Source organism: Primulina huaijiensis, chromosome 14, assembly GCF_012295235.1.
Source record: "Primulina huaijiensis isolate GDHJ02 chromosome 14, ASM1229523v2, whole genome shotgun sequence".
Lineage (NCBI taxonomy): Eukaryota > Viridiplantae > Streptophyta > Magnoliopsida > Lamiales > Gesneriaceae > Primulina > Primulina huaijiensis.
This window is the reverse complement of record NC_133319.1, coordinates 13,552,486-13,576,820: the sequence shown is the minus strand read 5'-3', so window position 1 is coordinate 13,576,820 and position 24,335 is coordinate 13,552,486. Positions and strand designations below refer to the sequence as shown.

The 24,335-nt window shown below is 36.3% G+C and overlaps 1 protein-coding gene across 6 annotated transcripts; it reads left to right on the top strand.

Moving 5' to 3' along the window:
- Positions 1 to 23,037, top strand: LOC140957100 (branched-chain-amino-acid aminotransferase-like protein 1). 6 transcript variants are annotated; one of them, XM_073414219.1, is made up of 22 exons: positions 1 to 142; positions 217 to 326; positions 1,479 to 1,577; positions 2,119 to 2,190; positions 4,255 to 4,347; positions 4,613 to 4,780; positions 10,156 to 10,214; positions 14,795 to 14,897; positions 15,593 to 15,769; positions 15,894 to 15,994; positions 18,632 to 18,686; positions 18,843 to 18,929; positions 19,688 to 19,739; positions 19,832 to 19,917; positions 20,277 to 20,330; positions 20,416 to 20,499; positions 20,871 to 20,942; positions 21,422 to 21,502; positions 22,059 to 22,094; positions 22,542 to 22,729; positions 22,819 to 22,942; positions 22,982 to 23,037. In XM_073414219.1, the coding sequence occupies exons 2-20, from the start codon at positions 237 to 239 to the stop codon at positions 22,668 to 22,670; spliced, it is 1,698 nt and encodes a 565-aa protein (XP_073270320.1). In that variant the 5' UTR covers positions 1 to 142; positions 217 to 236; the 3' UTR covers positions 22,671 to 22,729; positions 22,819 to 22,942; positions 22,982 to 23,037. The 6 variants fall into 6 exon arrangements, with proteins under 6 accessions (XP_073270320.1, XP_073270323.1, XP_073270318.1 ...); XM_073414222.1 differs by lacking the exon at positions 22,982 to 23,037 and having other exon boundaries at positions 4,613 to 4,750; positions 22,819 to 22,952; XM_073414217.1 differs by lacking the exon at positions 22,982 to 23,037 and having other exon boundaries at positions 22,819 to 22,952.
- Positions 23,038 to 24,335: the final 1,298 nt, after the last annotated feature.

The window sequence follows — 24,335 nt, the reverse complement described above, 5'->3', positions numbered from 1 at the left end:
CACAAATACCTGAAAAAAAAAAGTGACTGCCATTTTTTCTTCGCATTTATTTCTAAAAAATAAATATATTTTCGTTTTTCGAGATTGTAAGGTTCCATTTCTTCTCCCTGGTGATGGTGGCAACAAATTTCATAATTATATAGTAAGTTGCCAGTTGTACACAAATGCCAGTTCATTCAAGTCAATAAAATCCTGGATCGTATACTCGTTTTTTAGGGTACTCGGAAGAATCGAGGATGGCGGAGGAAGGACGAGAAGTCGAGGTGATACACATGTGGTCTACGCCGAGGTCTGTCAGTACAAGCCTCATGTATTCTTTCGCTCAGGTGAATTTCAGTTCAGTGTTTGCTCATGCATTGGTAGAACGACTGATCACAATTTCGGGATGGAATGGAAGGAGAACCTTGATTCCATGTTCATTATTTTCTTTGCAAGGCTACATTATTATCAGTGAATGTTGTTTTGTAGGGGCATTCCTATGCCGTTTGAAGAAATTATCAGTGAATGTTGTTTCCCTTGATCAAGTGCTGCAGGGTATTGTGCGAACGGAATAGATTGCATTTAACGAGTTATCATAATTATGTGATAAACCCATGAGGGATCTCAAAGAAACATTTCATTGACTCTTGCCAATTTTTGTTCTACTATAGTTTCTCTGTTTCAACGCGTGAAGGAACTAATCCTTCCAAGTTGATTGAGTGATTTTGACTGTGTGTATCAATTATCAAATGGGTTGGCAAAGATAAGTAACGATTAATAGGTTCTGAAGTTCTATTGCATGATATTCCCTGTTGTCATGAAACTGTGTCATACAGGCTTTGGTATGAAAAACTCACATAACTACCTTATTTAATGATTTCCTGCATAAATACATACTATAGTGGTGAAGCACAAGATCTTGTTTAATTCTAATGTGCACTGCAGCATGGGTTATTACTTTACTTTTGATTTTAGGTAATAATAGGGATTGGTTGAAGAATTCAGTGATGAAAATTCACTTAAAATTACATTAAATTATATTACTGGAATTTGAGTAGAGAGTCGTGGACATCAATCACACCCTTCAAACATCTTTTGGGTTGCTTGTCGGATCTTGCGGGAATGCCATTTTAATGATGCTCCAGTTTGGGGATGTCCTGGTTGTCTGATACTTGGTGGCTGAATTTGGGAATTGGAGAAAGGCCCCCAGAAATGTCTGAAACTTAGAGCGCTGAGATGGGTTTTTAAGGGTACCATGATGAGTCCGCGTGAAGCGCAGAATAAGGGATGTGGAAATGTGGGATTTTTTCTTACTAGATAACGTTTGTGCTTCGATCACTAAGCTTTAAATATATAATAGGCTCCTGCTGTTGTTCCTTTCAAGGCCTAACATACTATTTTCTTTTATGTCAGCTTGTGTTGTATTTTACATCCAAACTAATTTAGGTGATAACATTCCAAAATTACTTATGAGGATATTTTTTGTTTTGAGCATCCAGAGAGATGACATGGAAGTCCTTGATGAACCCCTCTATCCAAATTATTTGCGTGTGACAGGAGCGGCAAGGCCCTACAGGGAAGAACTCCTGTCAAAATCGGTAAATATACCCTTTGATCTGAAATTATATTCATGCCTGATACTTGCTCAACAGTATATTATATGCAATTAGCGAAGAACTGTTTTTCTGAGCTTTAAATTTGTAAGAATGTGTGGTTTATGTTACATGTACTAATTGACATAGATATTGATAAATAGAGGGTGAACTTGTTTTAATTTCATCACCTACTTCACTCTTGTTCCTGTACTTACTTTTTGTAACCTAACTCACTTATATCTGCATAACTAACCGCATGGGTTAGTCGTGGGATAGTTAGTGCACTGGTCGCCCTGGAATTCTGAGTGCTTCCATGGAGAGTCTCAGAGCCATATATAACAAGTTAATGGGTCACACTTGGTGCTTGTTTTCATCTCCATCCTCTTTACCTTTTGCATTTTAGTGAAATGAGTGCAGACTTCCTCAAGGGGATTTGTTATTGTTTCTTGTAAATTTTGACCAAGTAAATACATTAAATAACAAGCATTTTGTGTGTGTTAAGTTTCATTTTAAATAACTTAATATCACTTTCTGGAATGAATAGGAATCAGATGGAAATAAGGTCGTGAAAGAGATCATTTATGGCCCTGGGAAAAAGAAGTACAGATTTTGCAAGGTAATTGTTCTTTACTCAAGAATGATTAATTTGCAAGGTGAAAAAGTTATTGTGATATTCTTTAATGCTGGTTGGTTACATGAAATTTACATCTTTAGTTGAAATCGAAAATTTGGCATTGTGACAGTCAACATCGCACTTTGCTTTATCAGCTGCAAGAATTTGGTACTGTGACAGTTAACATTGCAGTTTTCTTTATCAGCTGTCATCGTTCCACGGATTATGTTCTTTTACTTTCTCACTTCCCGCTTTTTTCCTTGACAAGAGCAAGTAGCTAAACTACTGGAGTGTTTTTTAATCTGCATCCTTGACTAGTTATTTCACTTCTTTGGCTATGGATCTATTTATGAAACTTTGTTATACTTTATTTGACATTAGATAGTGATCTCACACCATTAACATCTTTGCTAAGATAGAAACAGTTGGAGTAGGGCCTAAATGTGAAGGAAGGTGGTTGAATAAACTTTTAATATGTAAAAAGATTTACCCATTCGAACTTTATTTTTCACCCGATACGACAGAGATGCGGCAACTCTATATTCTTAATAAAACTGAAGAGTGTGACAAGTAATTAATTGGTATTAGATAGGATAGTGCAAATAAAAGTATGGGACATATAAATAAAACAGAGAATCATATAGGTCCGAAGGTTGATTGCTTATGATTGACCCCACTCAAGAATTATGCAATCTAATCCTCATGCTAACACCTTGTAGGATTTGCTTAACATAACTTTGGTACAAGTGGCTAAACAACCACTCAAGAAATTTTACATTTTCCTCTTACTCAGCTCAAGCACCGAGGAGCTTTGCAGATAACCTTCTCTCAATATATATTCTAAGACACTTAGTACTTTTGAGAATCAACGAGCTCTGAAGAATTGGAGTAAATTATTGAGAATGCTTGACATCGTTGATTCAGTTAGATATCTTAAATTTCTTTAATGCTTTTGTCATTATACCCTTTAATTTCAATAGTCAAATTTTGATACCGGATATGGGTTCTGCAAACTTTAACTAACTGATTACACTGCATTACTGTTTGAAAATAGTTTTTTTTCTTTGTAACACTCACTTACTCATCAAATGCTTCATCAAATGTAGTATATTCTTTGTCCGGAATGAACAATGTTTTGAAATTGAACCGCTGGCCTCATTCTTCAAAGATAGCCCTGAGTTTATTATAGATGTTGGATTTCCGTCTGAAAAAAATATAGAATGGAAGATCTAGCTATTCCAGGGACGTTGTATTATATGACATTGTTAAAACTGATATTTGTTTGGGTTCAATTATGCCCAGGAAGCACTGAGCAGCAACCAGAAAAGGTAAAATGAAATTGAAGAGGGAAGTTATTGACACAAATTGATTAAAAATGATATTGAAGTATTGTTAGAAAGAAAGATTATTGTTGAAGAGACGAGTGGAAAAAACTTGAGGACAACTGATGAAAAATAAAAATGATATTGAAGTGGGGTTTTAAGAGAGAGATTAATAGTTAAAATGAGGAATAAATTTTTGTCACTTCAAATTTGAAAAAACAATCATATAAAGGTCAATTGTGTTTTTCGACAATTGGGAAAATCATAGCCCATCACCCACTCTTTATATCTCATCTCTAACATGCCCCTCGCGGGGACGTTTTATACATTTTAGGAGGTCTTGCTCTTGAAACTTCACTCATAAATGAATGGAGGTGTCAATAAGGCTCAAGTGCAGATCCTTGTCCGTTGCCTGTCTCCCATTCTCTAGAAAATGGCCTCCTCTTCTAACAATTTGTGCGTTTGGCTGAGGTGGTCATCTAATAGTATGCACATCGGAACGAGATACTCACTAAAATAAATAGAATAACATCATTATATTAAATGAGTCCATTAAAAATAAATTTCTGGTTGGAATGTTGTTTGAGAGTCAAATTTTTGCAACTAATAAGGTCATGCACAAAGCATACTGTTGGGGTGTTCGGTTAGTTGGAATATGTAAAATTTGCACTGGTTTGGATTTAAGGTAAAAACATGGTATTAACATTTGATTTGATTACTCCTTATTTTTCTCCTCGCCTTGTAGCACATTGCTAGTCAGCGATTGCCTGGTCTACCAGCTGAGTTAATGAAGAGAGGAAAACACTTCTTATTGATAAGGAATCCGCTTGATGTGCTGGTAAATTAGATTTTTAATGAACTCATAAATTGTTTTAATTTTTTATTTTTCAGACCTAGCATCTGTGTGTACATATTGTACATTTATATAATTCTTCCCCATACATAAAATGATAGTCACATTTCATTTAACTCACTTACAAAGACCTTTTTCCCCCGAGACAAGCTCACTAAGATGTGATAAAATTTGCAGGAAACTGTTGGTATTTTTTCTTATCAACACGTGCATCATGATTTTATTGATTACATTTGATATGTTGTATCAGACATCCTATGACAAGGTAACTCCCCCATCACACATTGCTTTGGGGTATGAAATAATGGTCTCCATTTACAGCGAGCTCTGTAATCAAGGGAAATCTCCTTCTATCATTGATTCAGATCTGCTTCGAGAAGATCCCGAGGTTTCAAAGAGTTCTCTAAAATATGAAATTGTATTTGTTCTTACCTTTTATTTTCCTTTTCAGTTTTTGTTGTTTCTGTGCAATAAATGCAGTTCATCTTTGCTATTATCGACTTAAATATGTGTAGGAATTATTTGGTTGATTTAAAAGGTTTCGTTTTTCTGCAGCATGAATGTGTGTTTTCGTTTCTTCTTTTCTTTATGTGTTATATCAGAATATATTTGTATGCATATGCAGACGACTAATATCGTAATAATTATCAAAACAAACTGTATTGTATTTGTGTTTGCTATTTCCTACTTTAATTGCGAGTACGTCTTGCTGACTTCTGTGTTTTCCATAATCTTTGTAAAGTTTAAACTCGGTAATTGTCTTTGTTGTATTTAATTTGATTGACGAAAGGCGAACACTGTTTGAATAGCACATTTCTTTCTTATAATCCGCGCAATAAGTTTTCATTGCACAAACTTTCATTCACTTTTGTAGAAGAATATTCTATTTAAGATTTAGATTTGATTAAGATTTAGATTTGATTTGATTAGATTTTGATTGATTTAGATTTGATTTTGGTTATTCTATTTCCTTATTTTGTGCTATTTTGTTTCCTTAGTTGATGGGATCACATCAACTATATATTTGGACTGCATATTGTTATGGGAAGCGGCACTTGAAACATACTCAAGCATAGAAAATACCTCTGAACTATTGAGACGAGACTGTATGATCTTAAACAAGGGGATATGAGCGTTACTCAGTACTTTAACACTCTCACACGCTACTGGCTGCAACTAGACCTATACGAAGTATATTCTTGGAAGTGTGTTGATGATTCTGCATTGTATAAGAAGATAATTGAGCAGAAAAGGACAGTTCGATTTCTCCTTGGCCTAAATAGGGACCTAGATGAAGTCAGAGGGAGAGGCATGGGAATCAAGCCCTTTCCTAACCTTAGAGAGGCATTCGCAGAAGTTAGGAGAGAGGAAAGTAGGAAAATGTTGATTATAACAGAAAGTAAACCCGGAGTGGAAGGTTCGGCTTTATTCACCCACAACTCCTCTCAACCCAATAGGTTTGGCAAAGGACAGCCCTAGTGTGACCATTGCAAGAAACTGGGTCATGTCAAGGCTACTTGCTGGAAATTACACGGCAAACCAGTAGATTGAAAGCCATCCAACACTCAAGTTGAGAGAGAAACCCGTGCAAATAATGCTACTACCACAGAGATTAGTACCGAGGGTAGAGCAAATAGAGGCATTGCAGAAAATGCTAAATCAAACATCAAGCCCCGGACAATCATCCCACGCACCTGCCGAGTCACACACAGTGCTTCTTCCACACCAATGTATCATGTCCTATGCTCATATTGTCAAAAATAAATCATTACAACCTTGGATAATTGACTCAGGGGCCTCAGATCACATGACAGGAGACTCCAACCTCCTAAAAAATTATCAGCCGTGCACGAATAATTCTGGAGTACGAATAGCTGATGGCTCTTTATCACCTGTGGCAGGAATATGATCAATTCAATTGACAAGGGACCTTCAACTTTCTTCTGTTCTTTATGTTCCAAAATTGAATTGTAATTTGATTTCTATCAGTATACTTACGCGGGATCTTAACTGTGTGACTAAGTTTTATTCCAATCTTTGTGATTTTCAGGCAGTGGATTCAGGGAAGTTGATTGGCAGTGCTGAGATGCATGATGGCCTGTATTTACTCAAAGGAAATAATCTCTAGACCTCAGTAGACAAGTTCACTCACCAGACCTTGGTCCTACATCAAATTCAGTCAAGTGTTTCCCAAATTCTGTGTCTTTTTCTAATTTAGCGTCTGTTGAAAGCCAAGTTATGTTATGGCATCTTCGCCTTGGTCATCCTAACTTTGATTATATAGGAAAGTTGTTTCCCCATCTATTCATTAATAAAAGTTCAAGCACTTACCAATGTGAAATTTGTCAACTTGCCAAACATACAAGAAGTATATATCCAAGCTTACAATACAAACCTTCATCTCCATTCTCTATAATTCATAGTGATCTCTGGGGACCCGCACACATCAAGAATATTGATGGGGCTAGGTGGTTTGTTACATTCATAGACGATCACGCAAGAATTATTTGGACCTTTCTCATGAAGGAAAAATCAGAAACATCCATGATCATCCAAACCTTTCACTCCATGATATCCACCCAATTCCAGACCAAGATCAAAGTCCTTAAGACAGATAATGCTAAGGATTACTTCAACTCTGTCCTTGGATCTTATTTTTCCAAACACGGTATCATTCACATAAGTTCTTGTGTGGATACCCCACAACAAAATGGAGTGACAGAAAGGAAAAAAAGACACTTACTCGAAGTTGCCCGTGCTATCAAGTTCACCAACAATGTCCCTAAGTATTTATGGGGAGAGGCCATTCTTACTGCAACGTACCTCATCAATAGGATGCCAAGCCGAGTCTTAAAATTTCAAACCCCCCCGTAAGACACTTCTCAATGTCTATGCCCACATTAAGTCTTTTTCTTCAGATCTATCACTCAAAGTTTTTGGATGTTTTTCTTTTGTTCATATTCACCAACAGCATCACACTAAATTCGATCCAAGATCTCTAAAGTATAGATTTATTGGATACTCCTCCAACCAAAAATGTTACAACTGTTACTCTCCAATCACTCGAAGAGTATACAACACCATGAATGTAACATTCTTTGAACATCAGCCCTATTTCTTCGAATCCGACTTTCAGGGGGAAAACCGGACCTCGGATCTTTTCCCAGATACCAATGATGTACCATCCCAACAAATACCCGCTCCTGTGTACCTTTTCGAGCCTGAAATAGTTCCAGCACCATCCCAACATATATCTACTTCTGTGTCCATCCCCAGGCCTGAAATAGTTCTAACCTTGGCTACTCCTACTACTGAAACAGCTCCACTTGATTTAAAACAACCACCAGTCGACACTCACAACTCCGAACTACGTGTCTATAGAAGGAGAAAACCCATCGAGCATATACAGGACATCATTACAACTCAGAACTCTCACTCATAAGCACCATACTCTCCTGCCCATGATGATTATATGATTGATGATTTGGATCAGCAAATTGCCCATCGGAAAGGTGTTAGAGGGTGCACTAATCATCCTATTGAGAAGCATGTAGCCTATGGGAAGTTGCTGCCGACATACAGAACATTTATTTCAACCCTTGACAGCATACAAGCGCCTAATTCTGTACAAGAAGCTCTAAGGATTCCAGCATGGAAGAAGGCAGTTGAAGAGGAGTTTCAGGCTTTAGAAATGAACAATACATTGACTCTTGTAGAGCTACCACATGGCAAAAATCCAGTTGGTTGTAAGTGGGTATTCACAGTAAAATACAAGGCAGATGGCAATGTTGAAAGATTCAAGGCTAGACTTGTGGTCAAAGGTTTCATGCAGTCATGTGAGATTGATTACCAGGAGACATTTGTTCCAGTTGCCAAACTGAACACAGTTCGAGTTTTACTGTCTCTAGCAGTGAATCTAGATTGGTATCTTCACCAACTTGATGTAAAAAATGCCTTTCTGAATGGGGAGTTAGAATAAGAAGTTTATATGACTATCCCTCCAGGAATGGAAACCAAGCCAAACAGCAGGTTAGTATGTAAACTTAAGAAGTCCCTGTATGGCCTGAAGCAGTCACCACGAGCTTGGTTTGATAGGTTTGCTAAGGCTGTGATCGCTAATGAGTACCACCGGTGTCAGGCAGATCATACACTGTTCCTAAAAAGCAAACCAGGAGGGAAAATTGCTATTCTCATAGTAAATGTTGATGATATCATACTGACAGGAGATGATTTAGAGGAAATTATCAGTCTCAAAAATATGTTGGCTGCGGAGTTTGAAATCAAGGACCTGGGGAACATAAAATATTTTCTAGGAATGGAAGTGGCTCGGTCCAAAGAAGGAATTATCATATCTCAGAGAAAATATATACTAGATTTGTTAAGTGAAACAGGGTTACTTGGATGCGAACCTGTGGACACGCCTATGGATCCTAATAAGAAGATGATCAGGAGTGGGGACAGTAGCCTCTTGGATAAAGGAAGGTATCAGAGACTAGTTGGTAAGCTCATCTATCTATCTCATACTAGACCTGACATTGCATACTCTGTTCGTATAGTCAGTCAACACATGAATGATCCAAATGAAGATCATATGGAAGCACTGATTCGAATTTTGAAATACCTGAAGATGACTCCAAGACACGGTCCTCTGTTCAGAAAGTCTAAAAATCGGGATGTAAAAATCTACACTAATGCTAGTTGGGCAGGAGAACTAACAGATAGAAGATCAATCACTGGTTATTGTTCATATGTTTGGGGTAACCTTGTGACGTGGAGAAGCAAAAAGTAAGCTATTATTTCTCGCAGTAGTGCTGAATCAGAGTACCGTGCCTTGGCATTAGGAATTTGTGAAGGAATTGTGGCTTCAAAGGCTGTTAAAAGAGCGGAAGGTTCAGACACAAAACAAAGTAAAGATGTTTAGTGACAGTCAAGTTGCTATCAGCATAGCCAAGAATCCCGTTCATCGTGACAGAACTAAACATATCGAGATCGATAGACATTTCATATCAAAGAAGGTGAACAAAGGAATTGTTCAACTCAGTTATGTTCCAACACGACAGCAAATTGCTGATGTTCTCACCAAAGCACTTCCAAGAGCTGCTTCGATGAATTAAACTCCAAGCTTGGTTTGCATAATATATACAACCCAGCTTGAAGGGGAGTGTAGAAGAATATTTTATTTAAGATTTAGATTTGATTAAGATTTAGATTTGATTTGATTAGATTTAGATTTGATTTTGGTTATTATGTTTCCTTATTTTGTGCTATTTTGTTTCCTTAGTTGATGGGATCATATCAACTATATATTTGGACTACATATTGTTATGGGAATAAGAAGAAAAAGTCTGTATTTCTTCAACTTTTTAAAGAGTAAACAAACTAAATCCTCATAAGTGAGGAAACCAGATTTGATAATGCAATAAATTGTTTTTATTTTTTCTTGGTCTGATAATATTAATCTGTTTTATTTCTACCAATTGCTTTCAGATATTTTATTTAGTCAAAGTCTATATAACTTCTGAGTTTGTGTGTGTTTGTGCTTTTGTTCTACGTTGACACGATAGCCCGTGTTTGTATGAGTTGTTGAGAGATATGCTTGTAGACTGTGTTGGGCTTTGAGAGCATAAGTAATAGGCTATTCTTTATATCTAAGTAATTTCACCGCTGGTTTGAGTTTGTTATAGTTTGTATATTGCCAAAGACATAATTTTTGAAGTCTGTGCTTGAAATGATGTTAGTTGAAAATCCTTTTGATGCTATTTGAATAATTAATCATCCTTTTTCATTATGCAGCCTACTTTACGTGGCCTATGTGACGATCTTGGTATTTCATTTCAAGCTGCGATGCTCAAGTAAGGCAAAATAATTCCCACGTGTAATCATAATATACAACCTACATAAAACCTCCTGTCTGAAGTCTTCCTGAGAAGCTTCTTCTTATTTTACAAACTTCTGCCTTGTATTAATAATTTTAAGGAAGAATATGTGCTTTGTGGTGACAGCCTAACCTTTAGTTGAGAGAAGAAAACAAGAGAGGAGAAGAGAGGCACAGAATGACAGATAGGGCACAAAATAGTTCTAGATTAATGTCACAAAGTACACATGAGAAGAAATGGAATTCTGATAAGAATTTTGAAACTATTGCGTACAGATGAGGGCGCTGTTTAATTTTTTAGTTCCCTAATTGGATGTAGTAGTGTTACAAATGTAGCAAATACATGTGCGCCATGTCTCTGTTTTGGCCTTTAAATGTACCATTTTGTTTCAGAGTAAGTCAAAGTGATTGATCACTATTTAGCTCATTCATGCGAGGGAAAAGAAGCCACTTCAAATAATTAGATATACTATTAAAGACTGCACATGCTAAAGAAAAATTGTATCCCCAAGAATTGCTGATTGGATAGGACATTGAGGCTGTAAAAAGTCTTTAAAAGACCTTCATTTTATGAAAGAATTTTCTTCGTTTAGCTTATTTACATTTTTCAAGTTGCCTAATGTTTCTCTATTGGACTTGTGTAGTGCCTCCTAGATTTTTTATTTTTACTAGTTACTATGCACACGCGATGCGTGTGTGTACAATCTTTTTTATTATTATCGATGGAATAAAGTGAAATTTGATAAATTATGGAGGGACTAAATTGATATTTGAATTGTTGAAATAAAAATAAATAAAAATAAAAGTGTGTGTTGAAATTTAAAAAAAAAACAAAAAACAAAATTGTAATATTAATATCATATAAGGGTAAAATTGGAAGAAAAATTTGGTGTCCTCTCTAGGTAGTTATTATCATGCCCTCACACTTAATATAATAGTATAGATTTTGGAGTCCAGACAGATCCCAAGCCACTGAGTGATCTAAAGTTTTGTACTTTTATTTTGCTATTATGTCTTTTAGAGTGTACCTTGATTCCTTTTATGTCCGAGATTTAATTGTCAGTGGGAGCGGGTAATTGGAAACAGTGCATGCTGGTCTTATTCGTGGGAGGGTGGGTGAGTATTGACAACTAGTTTTACCACGAATTACTTTGGATCACTATCCAGTTATTCTGGATATGGAAAAGTGTAAATGGGGTTCGTCTCCTTTTAGATTTGAGAATGTGTGGCTGAAGCACAAGAGTTTCAAACCATCATTTTTGTCGTGGTGGAATGCAGAATTTCAAGGATGGTAGGGGTACAAATCTGAGAACACTCAAAGCTATTAAATGCGATATTCGAAGATGGAATGAGGAGGTTTTCAGGGTGGTGGAGGTGAGGGAGGCGGAAATGAGAGAAAAAATGAGAAGGTTGGATGAGTTGGAGAGTGAGGGACAGGGATTTGAGGAGAGCAACCGAAAGGAAGAAAGCAAATTAGGTGTTAGAAGAAATGGTGTGTCGAAGGAATCAGATGAGCAATCAAAAAGCGAAGGTCAAATGGGTTAAGGAAGGGGATCACAATGCAAAGTTCTTTCATTCTCTCTTGAATCAACGGAAGAGCAATACTACCATCAATAAACTGGAAAGGGATGACAGGTCGGTTACCGTTGATGAGGATCAAATAGTATCAATCATAGTTAAATTTTTCGAGGAGTTGTAGAGTAAAACAAATATGAGGGGATGGGGTATTGAAGGAGTAGAGTGGTGCCCCATTTATAGTGATTTGAGTTTAGAGCTTGAGGAACCCTTCTTAGAAGACGAGGTCAAGAAGGCAATGTTTGAGTGTGATGGTTGTAAGGCTCCGGGACCGGATGGATTTACCTTGAGGTTTTTTCATGATTGTTGGGATATTGTTAAATGAGATATAATGAAAGTTTTCAATGAGTTTTTCGAAGGGCGTATTATAAATGGAACTACTAATGAGACATACATATGTTTGATCCCAAAGAAACAAGATTTGATCAAGGTTAAAGGCTTTAGACCTATTAGTCTCACTACTAGTGTGTATAAGATAATAGCTAAGTGTTATCTGCAAGGACGGAGAAAGTTTTTGTCATACACAATATCAGAATATTAGAATGCATTCATTGAGGGGAGACAAATACCTGACAGTTGTCTTATTACGAATGAAATAGTGGAAGGAAGGTGGAAGAGGAAGAAGGATGGGTTTTGAAGCTTGATTTTGAAAACACATATGATAATGTGGATTGAAATTTCCTGGATCTTGTATTAAGGAAGAAGCGGTTCGGTGAGAGATGGAGAAGGTGGATCAAGGGTTGTGTCTCGAATGTGTCATTCTCGATTATGATTAATGGGAGGCCAAGGGATAAATTTCAAGCACAGAGAGGGCTTAGACAAGGGGATCCTTGTGCCCATTTTTGTTTAATATGGTAGTGGATGTGTTGGGGAGGTTGATTGATAAGGCCAAGGCCTTGGACTTAATTATAGAGATGGAGGTGGGTAGAGATAAGGTAGAGATAACTCATATTCAGTTTGCGGATGACACACTTTTCTTTGTCAAGAAGTTGAATCATGTCAGATTTTTTGTGGAAGTTGTGAGGTCGTTTTGTAAAATGTCTGGGTTAAAAATCAATTGGAAAAAGAGTGCTTTGTTGGGTCTTCATTGCGAAGAAGAAGTAGAAGATTTAGCTCGGCAATTGGGTGTGGTACAGAGAAATGACCAATTAAGTATTTGGAATGTCTTTAGGAGAAAATCCATTAAAAATCTCGTTTTGGGAACCGATTCTAACTAGGTTGTCAAGAAGTTGGCAAGTTGGAAGAAAGCATTTCTGTCAAAAGGGGGGAGGTTAACGTTGATTGCAGCCGTTTTGAATGCTCTGTCGATGTATTACATGTCTTTTTTTTAGGGTACCAAAGGGCATAGCGGGGGCGATGGAGAATATTATGAGGAATTTTCTTTGTGATGGAGCTGATGGTGAATCACATAGTCATCTGGTTGCCTGGGAGCAGGTATGCAAACCCAAAAATAGAGGGGGGTTGGGTATTGGGAATATTTGTTTGAGGAATAGGGTCATGTTGGGGAAATGGTGGTGGAGGTTTTACATAGAAGACTGGACGTTGTGGAAGAAGATTATAGTGAGTAAATACGTGTTACAAAATAATAGATGGGATGCAGATTTAGCAAGAAACGTGACGTTCAGATGCCCATTGAAGTTTATTTCTATATCTTGCCCGACTTTTCATCAATTAGTGAGGATAGTGGTTAGAGGAGGTACCAAGGTCAGGTTTTGGGAGGATATGTGGTGAGGGGATTCTTCCTTTTGGGATCTTTATCCGTCTTTATTTCAGATTTCTTCGGTTCATAATATGCCTTTATCTCATTTTGCTTTATTTGATAATTCGTCCTCTTCCCTGTCATGAGACTTGCATTTTCAGAGGGTTTTGAGGGATGAGGAGTTGCGTGAGTTGAGTGCGTTATTAGGAGATTTAGATAGGGTCAAGTTGATTGAAGGGGTAGATGATGTCCGAGTATGGGGTAGGGATCCGTCAGGTTTCTTTTCAGTCAAATCTTTCTTTGAGTCTTTTCTTTTGAGCAGTAGCTTTATCGCTTTTCTATTTTACAATTTTATTTGGAACGCTCAAGTTCCAACAAAGATTCAAGTATTCTCGTGGGAAACAGTTCTAAGTAAGTTGCCAACTTCGAAAATGATGCAAAAGAGATGACCCACGTGTGCTCTGTACCCAAATTGGTGTGTGTTGTGTCGGAATGACAAGGAGACACAAGATCAGATGGCCCACATGTGCTCTGTGCCCAAATTGATGTGTGTTGTGTCGGAATGACAGAGAGACACAGGATCATATGTTGATTCATTATACATTGATGAGTGGGTTGTGGGCGAGAGCTTTAAAAGAACTGAGATTGGTTTGGATGATGCTGAAATCAACGCAAGATTTATTCGATACAGATCTTGGATAGTTTCTTGGCGAGAGAGGCAAGATTTTTTGGAAAGTGGTGGTTCATTGCCTATGTTGGTCTGTATGGATAGAGAGAAATAGAAGAATTTTTTACAACGTTGAAGATCGAGAGAAAGAGCGCTGGTAATAGATCAAGATCAAAATATCTACTTGGAATGTCTCGATATCAAATTTATTGAAAGATTGAGCTCTTGATAGGGCTAGGGTCTTGTTTATTATTTTGTCGTGAGTAGATTACTATTCCGCTTATTGTAATTAAAAAAAGCTATTAAGTATTTAATAAATTATCGTTTCTTAAAAATAAAAATCCAAGTAATAGCATATGTTAACGCCATTCTAATTAGTGATGGCCATGATAATGCTTTTTTTCTCCTGTCATAGATGAGACCAGCTTGAACTTGTATTCTCTGGCCATGTGATCATTATTTAGCTTCCATTAAGCTTTTGTGTTTGATATTGTTGCCTTTCATTTTACCAGACTAGATCAAATCTCTGGGGATCTACTTCTCTCTGGCACCATCAATATTTTTTCCTTTCCTGAAATTTCAGTTAAGTTAAAGTATGAATAATTGAAATTTTCAGATGGGAATCCGGGCCAAAACCATTCGATGGCATGTGGGCATCCTATTGGTACAAAAATACGCATAGATCGACAGGATTTGAACGGCCGAGGAAGTATTCTTCTGTAAGTGAAAGCCACTTCACATTTTCATTTTGTTGGGGGTATAGTTACTTTAGTACTAAAATTTACCGTATAGCCATGTGAATTGTGTGTCGATACTGATACTTCTGTCTCTAAGAAAGGATATAGTGGAGCTAACGTCAGGATTGTTTAAGCACAACATGCCCATGTTAGTCCACTGGGATCCAATCAAACTTCTAATTTGAGGGTTTTTTTTATGTATAACCTTGGGTTTTATAGGGGTATCCTTCCTCGAGGGAATGTGAGAAGCTGAAGCCTGTAAATATTTTATGGGGATGCTATGTGGGTATAAAATATGAACTTGATGAGTAAGCTTCTAATTGAGAATTCCACTTGGCCAGACTTATGTACAATTATATTTTTTACTTTTATTAAAGGCGCTTACGATTTCTTGTCCAAATCCATTCCTCATCCATGCTCAAATGGGGTGTCAAATATGTTATGTTCATTGAATACTCTCAATTAGCAAATTGTTGATTGAAATCTGTATACATATTATCATACAAAGGTCAGCATCAGATGTCCTACTTGCAATGATTAAAATCACTATTTTGAATATCCCACTTACATCATGCACTGTTAATTGTCAACTTGATTGGGTTGTACTTGCCACACTCCCACACTAGGAACAGTTCATGAAGACCTGGACAAATGTTTAACCTCATTTAAATTTTCAGCCATTTCCATCATCTTTGTACAACTTGCTGGAGCAAAGCTTGCATTTCTACAATTTGCTTAAGCTCTACATGAGGCAGACCGCTACAAAACCCCTCCCTTCAAAATTTCCTGTTCCTGCCAATGAAAAGTTACTTGTTTGGGTTGGTGATGAGATATTGCCCCGTGAAAGTGCAAAGGTATGTTGCTATGAACATGAAAAGATTAAACTTTCTCCAATAATCACTGAGGTCTGAAGCTCTTACATTCGGTCTAAATGTGCCAAAATTACTCATGTTATTTCTTTGTCATGCAATGCTTCAGGTTTCAGTGTTTGACTCCGTTGTCCAAGGTGGTGATGCAGTTTGGGAGGGTCTTCGTGTTTATGATGGGAAGGTATTCAAATTGGAGGAGCATTTAGATAGGTAAACGAGTTAAAAACGATAGAAATTAATATAATAGAATGAATGCTATTACCTTTTTGTGTGATCTATTTTAATAGTGCATGTGTTATCTGATTGTACTATTCAAGGCTATCAAATATAACAAAGATATTGTAGAATAGAAGATTTATCTGTGAAAGAATCTATACTTGGTTCAAATGAACTCATCCCATAATATTATTATTTCTACTCACTCACGGATTTGCGGTGAGAATTTGTTTGGATTTATGGAAGCACCTGGGTTTAGATGTCAAGAAGTTGGGTACTAGCCAATTACCCTCTTTGTTTGATCCTTGCGGACAAGTTGATAGAAGGCCGTGCATTATTGTTGTGACATTTTCATGCAACCAATGCTGGTTAAGATGCTACAAACTTTGGCATTTTAAAGGGGAACGAGGTCTTAGGCAAGGGCACCCATTATCCCCTTTCTTTTTTAATCTAGTGATCGATGGATTGGGGCGTTTGGTAGACAGGGCTAAGGTCGCGAATGAAGTAAGGGGGCCGGAAGTAAGGAGAGATAAAAAAAAAATCTCTCACATCTAATTCGCAGATGATACTTTGTTTTTGTCCAATTTGAGAGGCATCTGCATGCTTTAGTGGAAATACTCAATTCTTTCATTCTAAAATCAGGATTGAAGATTAACTTGGAAAAAACATTTTGTTGGGATTAAATTGTTCGGAAGTGGAGGTCGAAAGTTTGGCTTCAGCGATTAGATGTAAAAAAGAAAAGTGGCCAATTAAGTGTTCGGGGCACCGTTGGGTGGCAATCCTAGGAATTTTGATTTTTGAAAACCCGTGGTTTCCAAGATGTCTAAGAAGCTAGCAAGCTGGAAAAAGACGTTTCTATAGGGGGGGGGGGGTTCGCCTAACATTGATAAAGTCGGTGTTAAGTGCCATGCCAACGTATTTCATGTCTCTCTAAAGTGCCAATTCGGGTGGCAAAAAGGATGAAAAAAATAATGAGGGACTTTCTGTGGGACGGAGCCGATGGGGAGGTGCATTGTCATGTAGTTGTTTGGGATCAAGTTTGTAAACCAAAAGATGGGGGTCTGGGCTTGGGAATATTTGTTTGAGGAATAAGGCACTTTTAGGGAAATGGTGGTGGAGATGTTCAGTGGAAGGGGATTCCTTGTGGAAAAAAGTTATCAAGAGCATTTATGGTCTACAAGAAAATGGGTGGGACATGGGGTTGGCTAGGAACACGACTTTTAGAAGCCCTTGGAAATTTATCTCTCGTTTTTACCCGACTTTTCATTAGTTAATTTGGGCGGTGCTCAAATGGGGGAATCTCATTCATTTTTGGGAGGATCATTGGGGGAGGGGGGGAGCTTCGTCGTTCAAAGAGCGTTTCCATCTCTGTTTTAGATCTCCGTAACTCTTAACTAACCTATTAGCAACTTCATCAGTGTCGTGGACCTCCCGGTTGACTCAAACTTTGACTGGGATGCTTCTGTGCATTTCAGAAGAGCTTTAAATGAGGTCGAAATTGTTGAGTTCAACACTCTATTAAGGGTTTTAGATACAGTTCATTTGGAGTTGGGCATGGAGGATTTTAGGGTTTGGTTGGGCAATTTTTCAGGGTCATTTTCTGTTAGTTATTTTTATGACTTTTTTTTTCCGATCAACAACTTCCCTTTTTTCCGGTACTACACTAATATCTAGAAAGTACCTATCCCATATAAGGTTCAAGTTTTCTCATGGACTATGGCTTTGGGGAAATTGCCGACTTGCGATTCGTTGCAAAAACGATGGCCTATATGTGCTTTAAGTCCGCACTGGTGTAGCTTATGCCGGAACAAAGAGGAGGATCAAGACCTTCTACTTTTGCGTTGTTCGTTCACGAGCAGAATTTGGATCAAAGGATTGCAGGAATTGGGTTTCGAATGGATCTTTCCAAGAAAGGCGGAGGACATGTTTCTTTTGGAGCCAGGTATACTTACCGGAAGGAGAACTAGGTGTTTTTGGTATTTGGTAGTTCATTACCTATTTTGGCCAATTTGGTTGGAGTGGAACAAAAGAATTTTCACTGACATAGCTGAGTCTAAATATGAGGTTTGGGAGAAGATCAAATTCAGAGTCGCAGTTAGACGACAAAGTTGCCAGAGTTTAACCACCTTTTTATTTCAGACGTAGTGAGAGATTGGAAATTTCTATGCTATTGATGATAGTGTAGTAGTTTTCTTTCTTTGTGGTTTGTTTGCGGATTTCTCATCCACTTACTTGTACCTTGTTCTCTTATTCTAATAAAATTTCGTTTACATTAAAAAAAAAAGTTTGTTGTTCATGGTCCTTCCACTAGTTTAGGTTCATTCATGTATTGATAGTTTCGTGAAGGCTCTTTTAACACATCCTCAATGGATTCTGATCCGGCCCCTGTTCTTGTGAGCCTAATTTAAAGATCGTTTTGTAGTTGTCAATTAAAATGCTTTAATCACTGGGTGAGTCTCTGTGATTCAAGCTTTATCAATTTGGATGCCTTAGCTATTGGTAGCAGATCTTAGGGAAGAGGTACCTTAATTTTTTTGAAAAAGAATGAGTTATTTTTTGAGCCAGGAACTAGTGAACAGGAATGTTTATGGAGTCATTTAATTATTTCTGTCGATATGTTCTTATTTTCAGGTTGTTTGACTCGGCAAAAGCTCTAGCATTCGGCAATATACCAACTCGTGAACAGGTATTCTTGAACAAGAGTACATAATGGTTGATTGAAAAATAATGAAATTATGGTTGTTGGAACTTCATCTTTATAGCATTTTCTGTTGTAGGGTTGCACACATGTAGTTGCTGAATTCTGCTATCTATGCCGAATTTAACATGCTTTGTCCTGCAGGTGAAGGAAGCGATTTTTAAAACTTTAATAAGGAATGGCATGTTCAATAATGCACATATTAGACTGACTTTGACTCGTGGGAAGAAGGTATGTCTAGGTTTTTTCTTATTTTAGTTTCCTCTTATTTGTACGGGGAAGATTTGAAATTTGGATTCGACCTGACTTCTCTGTCCTAGGAGCAAAACATGCAAACATTAGAACAATTCAATGGATTTACTTCCAATAACAATGGTCTGATAGGATAATTTTATCTGCAACTTGTACACCATTTCTCTCCCACCTTCTTTTCAATCAATAACGATGCAACTGCAAATTAAGGAAACAAAAGGACATTTCTTTTGTAAAGAGAGCAAGGTATTAGCCGCATGTGAGGAATGCTTTCAATACACATATCCTTAGATCTTGAAATGTTTCAACTTATTTCGTTCAAATTCAAATAGGCTACTAGGAACTTAGAGTATGTGATTTTAATGGAAAAGGAGACAACAGATCCTATTTGCCGCCCTTGAAATTTCAAGATACTCCGTATTGAGAAACTAAGTAGCATGACACATCCTGTCATGATTTACAATGGAAAATACCTTGTTCAAACATACATCACATACTCCAATTCAATTTCAGAAATTTGGGAAACATTTGCAAACAATGTTTTACTAAATATTGGAAACATGTCGAACTTACCCTAGCTTTCGAAGAGAGAGGTCATTTACTTGCAAACAATGTTTTACTAAATATTGGAAACATGTCGAACTTACCCTAGCTTTCGAAGAGAGAGGTCATTTACTTGATACTATTTTAGATTTTCACTCTGGTCAATGTTGGATCAATTCTATTTTGTTTTGTAGGTTACTTCTGGAATGAGCCCAGCGTTCAACCTATGTGGATGTACCTTGATAGGTAATATGCCATTTTTATTTTGTTAGCATTTATTATTGAATGTATAACATGATGAGTACGTGTACAACTGGTTTCATTCTGTGCTTTTGCAGTTCTTGCTGAATGGAAGCCTCCAGTATATAACAATTCAAGTGGTATAACTTTGGTGTCAGCAACCACACGCCGTAATTCACCAAATGTAAGGTCTTAAGTCATTCACTGTTTGCTTTGATTTTGTAAAATTACCTCATCCTTTTCTTTTATTTCATTTCGCGCATTTTCTGGATTTTTTTTTTCAAATTTAGCGCTTCATCATGCGTGATCAAGGTAAATTATTCTGTGCACAAAATTAACCTGTTATGATCTTTACCATATGCTATGGTCCATCAACAACGTAAGGTGGTTCAGTGGCTGTGTATAAGTTTGCAGTGAAAAATTTATGATTGCCATTCGATGAATTGAAACTTGCCGTTAGATATAATGCTCAGGAGTTCTACGAATATATTGTAAAATTGATGCTAGCTTTTACCATATGACACGTAAAATCATCTGTTGCAGAATTTGGATTCAAAAATTCACCACAACAACCTCCTAAACAATATTCTTGCTAAGGTAAATTACTATATGTATCTTTACAAAATCGACTTGCTAGGATTTGTTTTAACATTTTGACCCTGAAGTTCTTGACTTGTTGCAGATAGAAGGGAATAATTCACATGCCGATGACGCCATCATGCTTGACAAAGATGGCTATGTGTCAGAAACTAATGCAACGAACATAGTGAGTTTCGTGCACTAGACTGAAGTGTGCAATCTTCTGAATAACTTGCTATCAGTGAAATTTCAACATGATGGAATCTGTTGAATGAATTTATTTGCTTTTCGTTCTTTTCCTTCCCCCCCCCCCCCCTTTTTGCGGTTCTCAATGTTGATAATTTATGCTTATGATAGGTGTCTTGTATTGTATGAAATCTGATTTTTAAGTCTTTATGAGACAAGGAGGAGGAGTTGGTAGGATTCTATCTAGTTGAGTTTCAGTTTAGATACATTGCACCAATTTGTTGGTCGATTCCTAGGCTCCAAATTTTAGCGTTTTGCATTTTGTTAAACCACCTTTTAATATTTAAATGATTTTATCTACTCATATTCCAGTTTCTGGTGAAGAAAGGCCATGTAGCAACTCCCCATGCTGATTATTGTCTTCCTGGCATAACACGGGCAACAGTAAGATCCATAAATACTGTTCCAAGAGTCTCTTGGTGTTCATAAGTGCATAAAACAACAGTTTTTTACTTCATTTTTTCTTGAGTTTTTATCTTCCTCAATTTTGTGATGATCTGTGAAGAAAAATTAGACTGTCTTGCAATATTTGTGGCTTTTCTCAATTAATAATTTTAACTTACAGTATGGCTTCTATATCACACACATTTTCTCTTGTAAGTATGTGTCGCGTCAAATTAGGACTCAACTTTTCACTGGTGTGTGAATGGATCTTCAAAGTCGAGTCTGTATTTTATTAAGACCTCAGATTAGTTTCTTATCTGAATGTGGGGTCGTATTGAGAAATAACAAGTTTTTTGAATGTCAGTCTGCACTACTTGGACTTGCAGTCCATGTTAAATATAAATGACAGTTCTTGCAGTTAGATGAGAAAAATTTTCAGCTTTGTTATACATTATGAAAACAAATAATGTATTATGCAGGTCATGGACCTTATGGTCAATGAAAACTTGGATTTTGAGGAGCGGAGAATTAGTTTATCAGAGTTCCACACGGCAGATGAGGTATAACTTCTCTATTTTCATCTCAGCAGGGAAGTTTTGCAGAGTCAATGAGAATCTAGTAGATACTGTTCGGCATACAAAGCAAAGCCGACTTTATTGAACACTAAAAACAACTTACATGGGAGGGGACTAGGCCAAGACCTCCAAATAATTGAATTACAATAAATCATCGGAATTACATAGGACACCAAAAGAATACATCCAAAGAGCCTTGTTTTTTGCATTATTTGATACCTTGTATCACTTATCTTCAAGAAGTTCACAGTTGATTGTGTACAGTTAAAAATGGATATGACTATTCATAGTTGCAATTTATGTTTTATTTCAGGAAGGGAAGTGTCATGCTTTCTCCTTGTAGCGATACATGTTTACGCAGTTTTGTTTTTTGTTAACCCAAGTTTCTGGGTTTTTGCATGTTTTTAGAATTTATTCATCTCTCATTCATCATTAGAAATAGTGAGACAAGTAACTCATCTAGCTAGTTAGATTGATGTTGTTTCATCTTTGTCGTCCTTTTATTGCAAACATATGTATTTATGCAACAGTTTTGTTGCAGGTATTCACTGCAGGAACCATGGGAGAACTTACTCCGGTAAGTCCATATGATACTCTGCTGGTACATCTCGTCCAAACAATTTTGATTAAACGTGGACAGGGCTAGGATTCATGTCAAATATTTTCAATGTACTTCTGCAGAATGCTAAAAATAAACAATTTGAATACTGTTACGAACATTATGTTTTATCATCTACTTTAACATTATAGGTATAATTTAAGATGAAGGCAGTCGAGATCATGATGTGATGTTGCCGGTAGTGAAGATAACTAGGAAAAACTCGTAAAATTTACATATTGACTATCAAAACTTAACCAAGTCCATTCAAGAATTTGTTACCTACTCTATTGTTTCAAGCGCTGATATTATTTGAATCAATTGTATCTCATTCATCCAAGTAAAATCAAGAGTTCTTCCTATATTTCGATGCTAGATTTCATATCATGCATGAAAAAATTAACGTATTGCCCCTAATCATGGTAGGTTATTCAAATCGATGGCCGCACAGTTGGTGATGGTAAAGTGGGTCCTGTCACTCAAAGATTACAAAATGCTTATAAAAAGTTGACTGCAGATTCAGGCGTCCCTATACCCACTTATCAAAAGCCTTGAAAGGAAGCTCTACAATGAGAACTGTGTGAAATTGTGCCAGGTCACTACGATTGAAGAAGGTGACTAGTTCGATTCTTCCAGCTGCATTTTATCCAAAATAACAAGATGGTTTTTGATGAATTGAATGTTTTAAACTTGTGGCTTGTAGGTAACCTAGAACTCGAAATCAGAGACATTTTTTTGTCTGAGGAATGATTATCAAATTGCTATTTTGATAAGAGAAATGGAGTATCAAGTTCATGTTGATTTTCTTGTTGCAACGAAAACTGTAGGTTGGTAGTCCCCGTTGATTTTTTGAGCAGGGTGGTTAGTGAACTACAAGTAATGTTTTTGATTTTTTTGTGCGTCAATTTATCATTCATGTTGGTCCAGTTATAAATTATTTTAGTTGAAGTTTCTCTATAAAAAGATTTTCTAGGAATATTATGTTATAATGAAAAATGTATTTAGAGAGGATAAATAAACAATTTAAAATATTTTGTTTTTAAAAAAGAAACAATTGCTTGTTCTTAAAATGTTAAAAAATAAATCGAGCATTGAGAAATTATATTGAGTTCGGTTCTAAATCGAGTCGAAGAAACTCAAAACAACTCTCTAAAAACCAATTAAAAATTTGTAAATGGTTTTAAAATAATGCAAGTTGAATGTATAAAAATAGAACAGTAACAATAATTAATGCGATAAAATAAAGATGTACAAATTTGTTTATAAATATTTTGAGATTAATAACTTTTACGTCATCTTTTCTTCCACTGTCGGGAGGTATCTACTAGAAAGACTTTGATTTGTGTGACACCTTGTAGAAACCAAATCTAGTTCGACTTAAGACTTATTTTATGCCTAATCGAAACACCTAACACACTCTTGATTGTAGGTCGTAACCTCACAATCCGCTTAATGTTTAATGTTTCTTATGTCAAGACTCAAATTTGAATTTATTTGCTTCTTCGATTGATGGATGCAACATTCTTAAACTTCTTGACAAAAACAACTTTGTCCATTTTTTATGTCGTAGTTCGACTTTAACCAATAAATTGATTTTTGTGTGCATGAAGATGCTGCAAATTTTATACAATTGCGATCTTGTATGAGTCTAGTTTGCAATACAAAAAGATGCTCATTATTTGGACAATCGATCAAAGAGTTATGTAATTTTTCCCAAGATTGTTGTAAGTTGCCAAAACTTCTCGGCTATGCATAAAGTGTTTGAAAATATCTCAAAATACAGTTTTAAAATAAAATCAGTTCAAAATATTTTTTCAAGAACAACATGTTTTGATACAACTTGTTAGGATCGAAAATATGTTTAGAGGGGGTGAATAAATACTTTAAAATATTTTGCTTCTAAAAAAACTACAATAACTCGTTCTTAAAATATTAAAAAATGAACCGAATATCGAGAAATTATATATTATATTAGCTTTAAATCGAGCGAAAGAAACTAAAAAATAACCTTCTTAGAACCGATTGAATAATTTGTAAATTATTTGAAAATAATTAAAGTTGCATTTATAAAAACTGTTTGATTGAAGAACTTTATCAAAGAATTTGTCTACAATATTTTGGTAATTGAAAGAACAAATAAAATATTTCAACAATACCTACGAAAAAGTAATTTTAACTAAATGCCATAAAATAAGGATGCACAATATTTTTATGGATGTT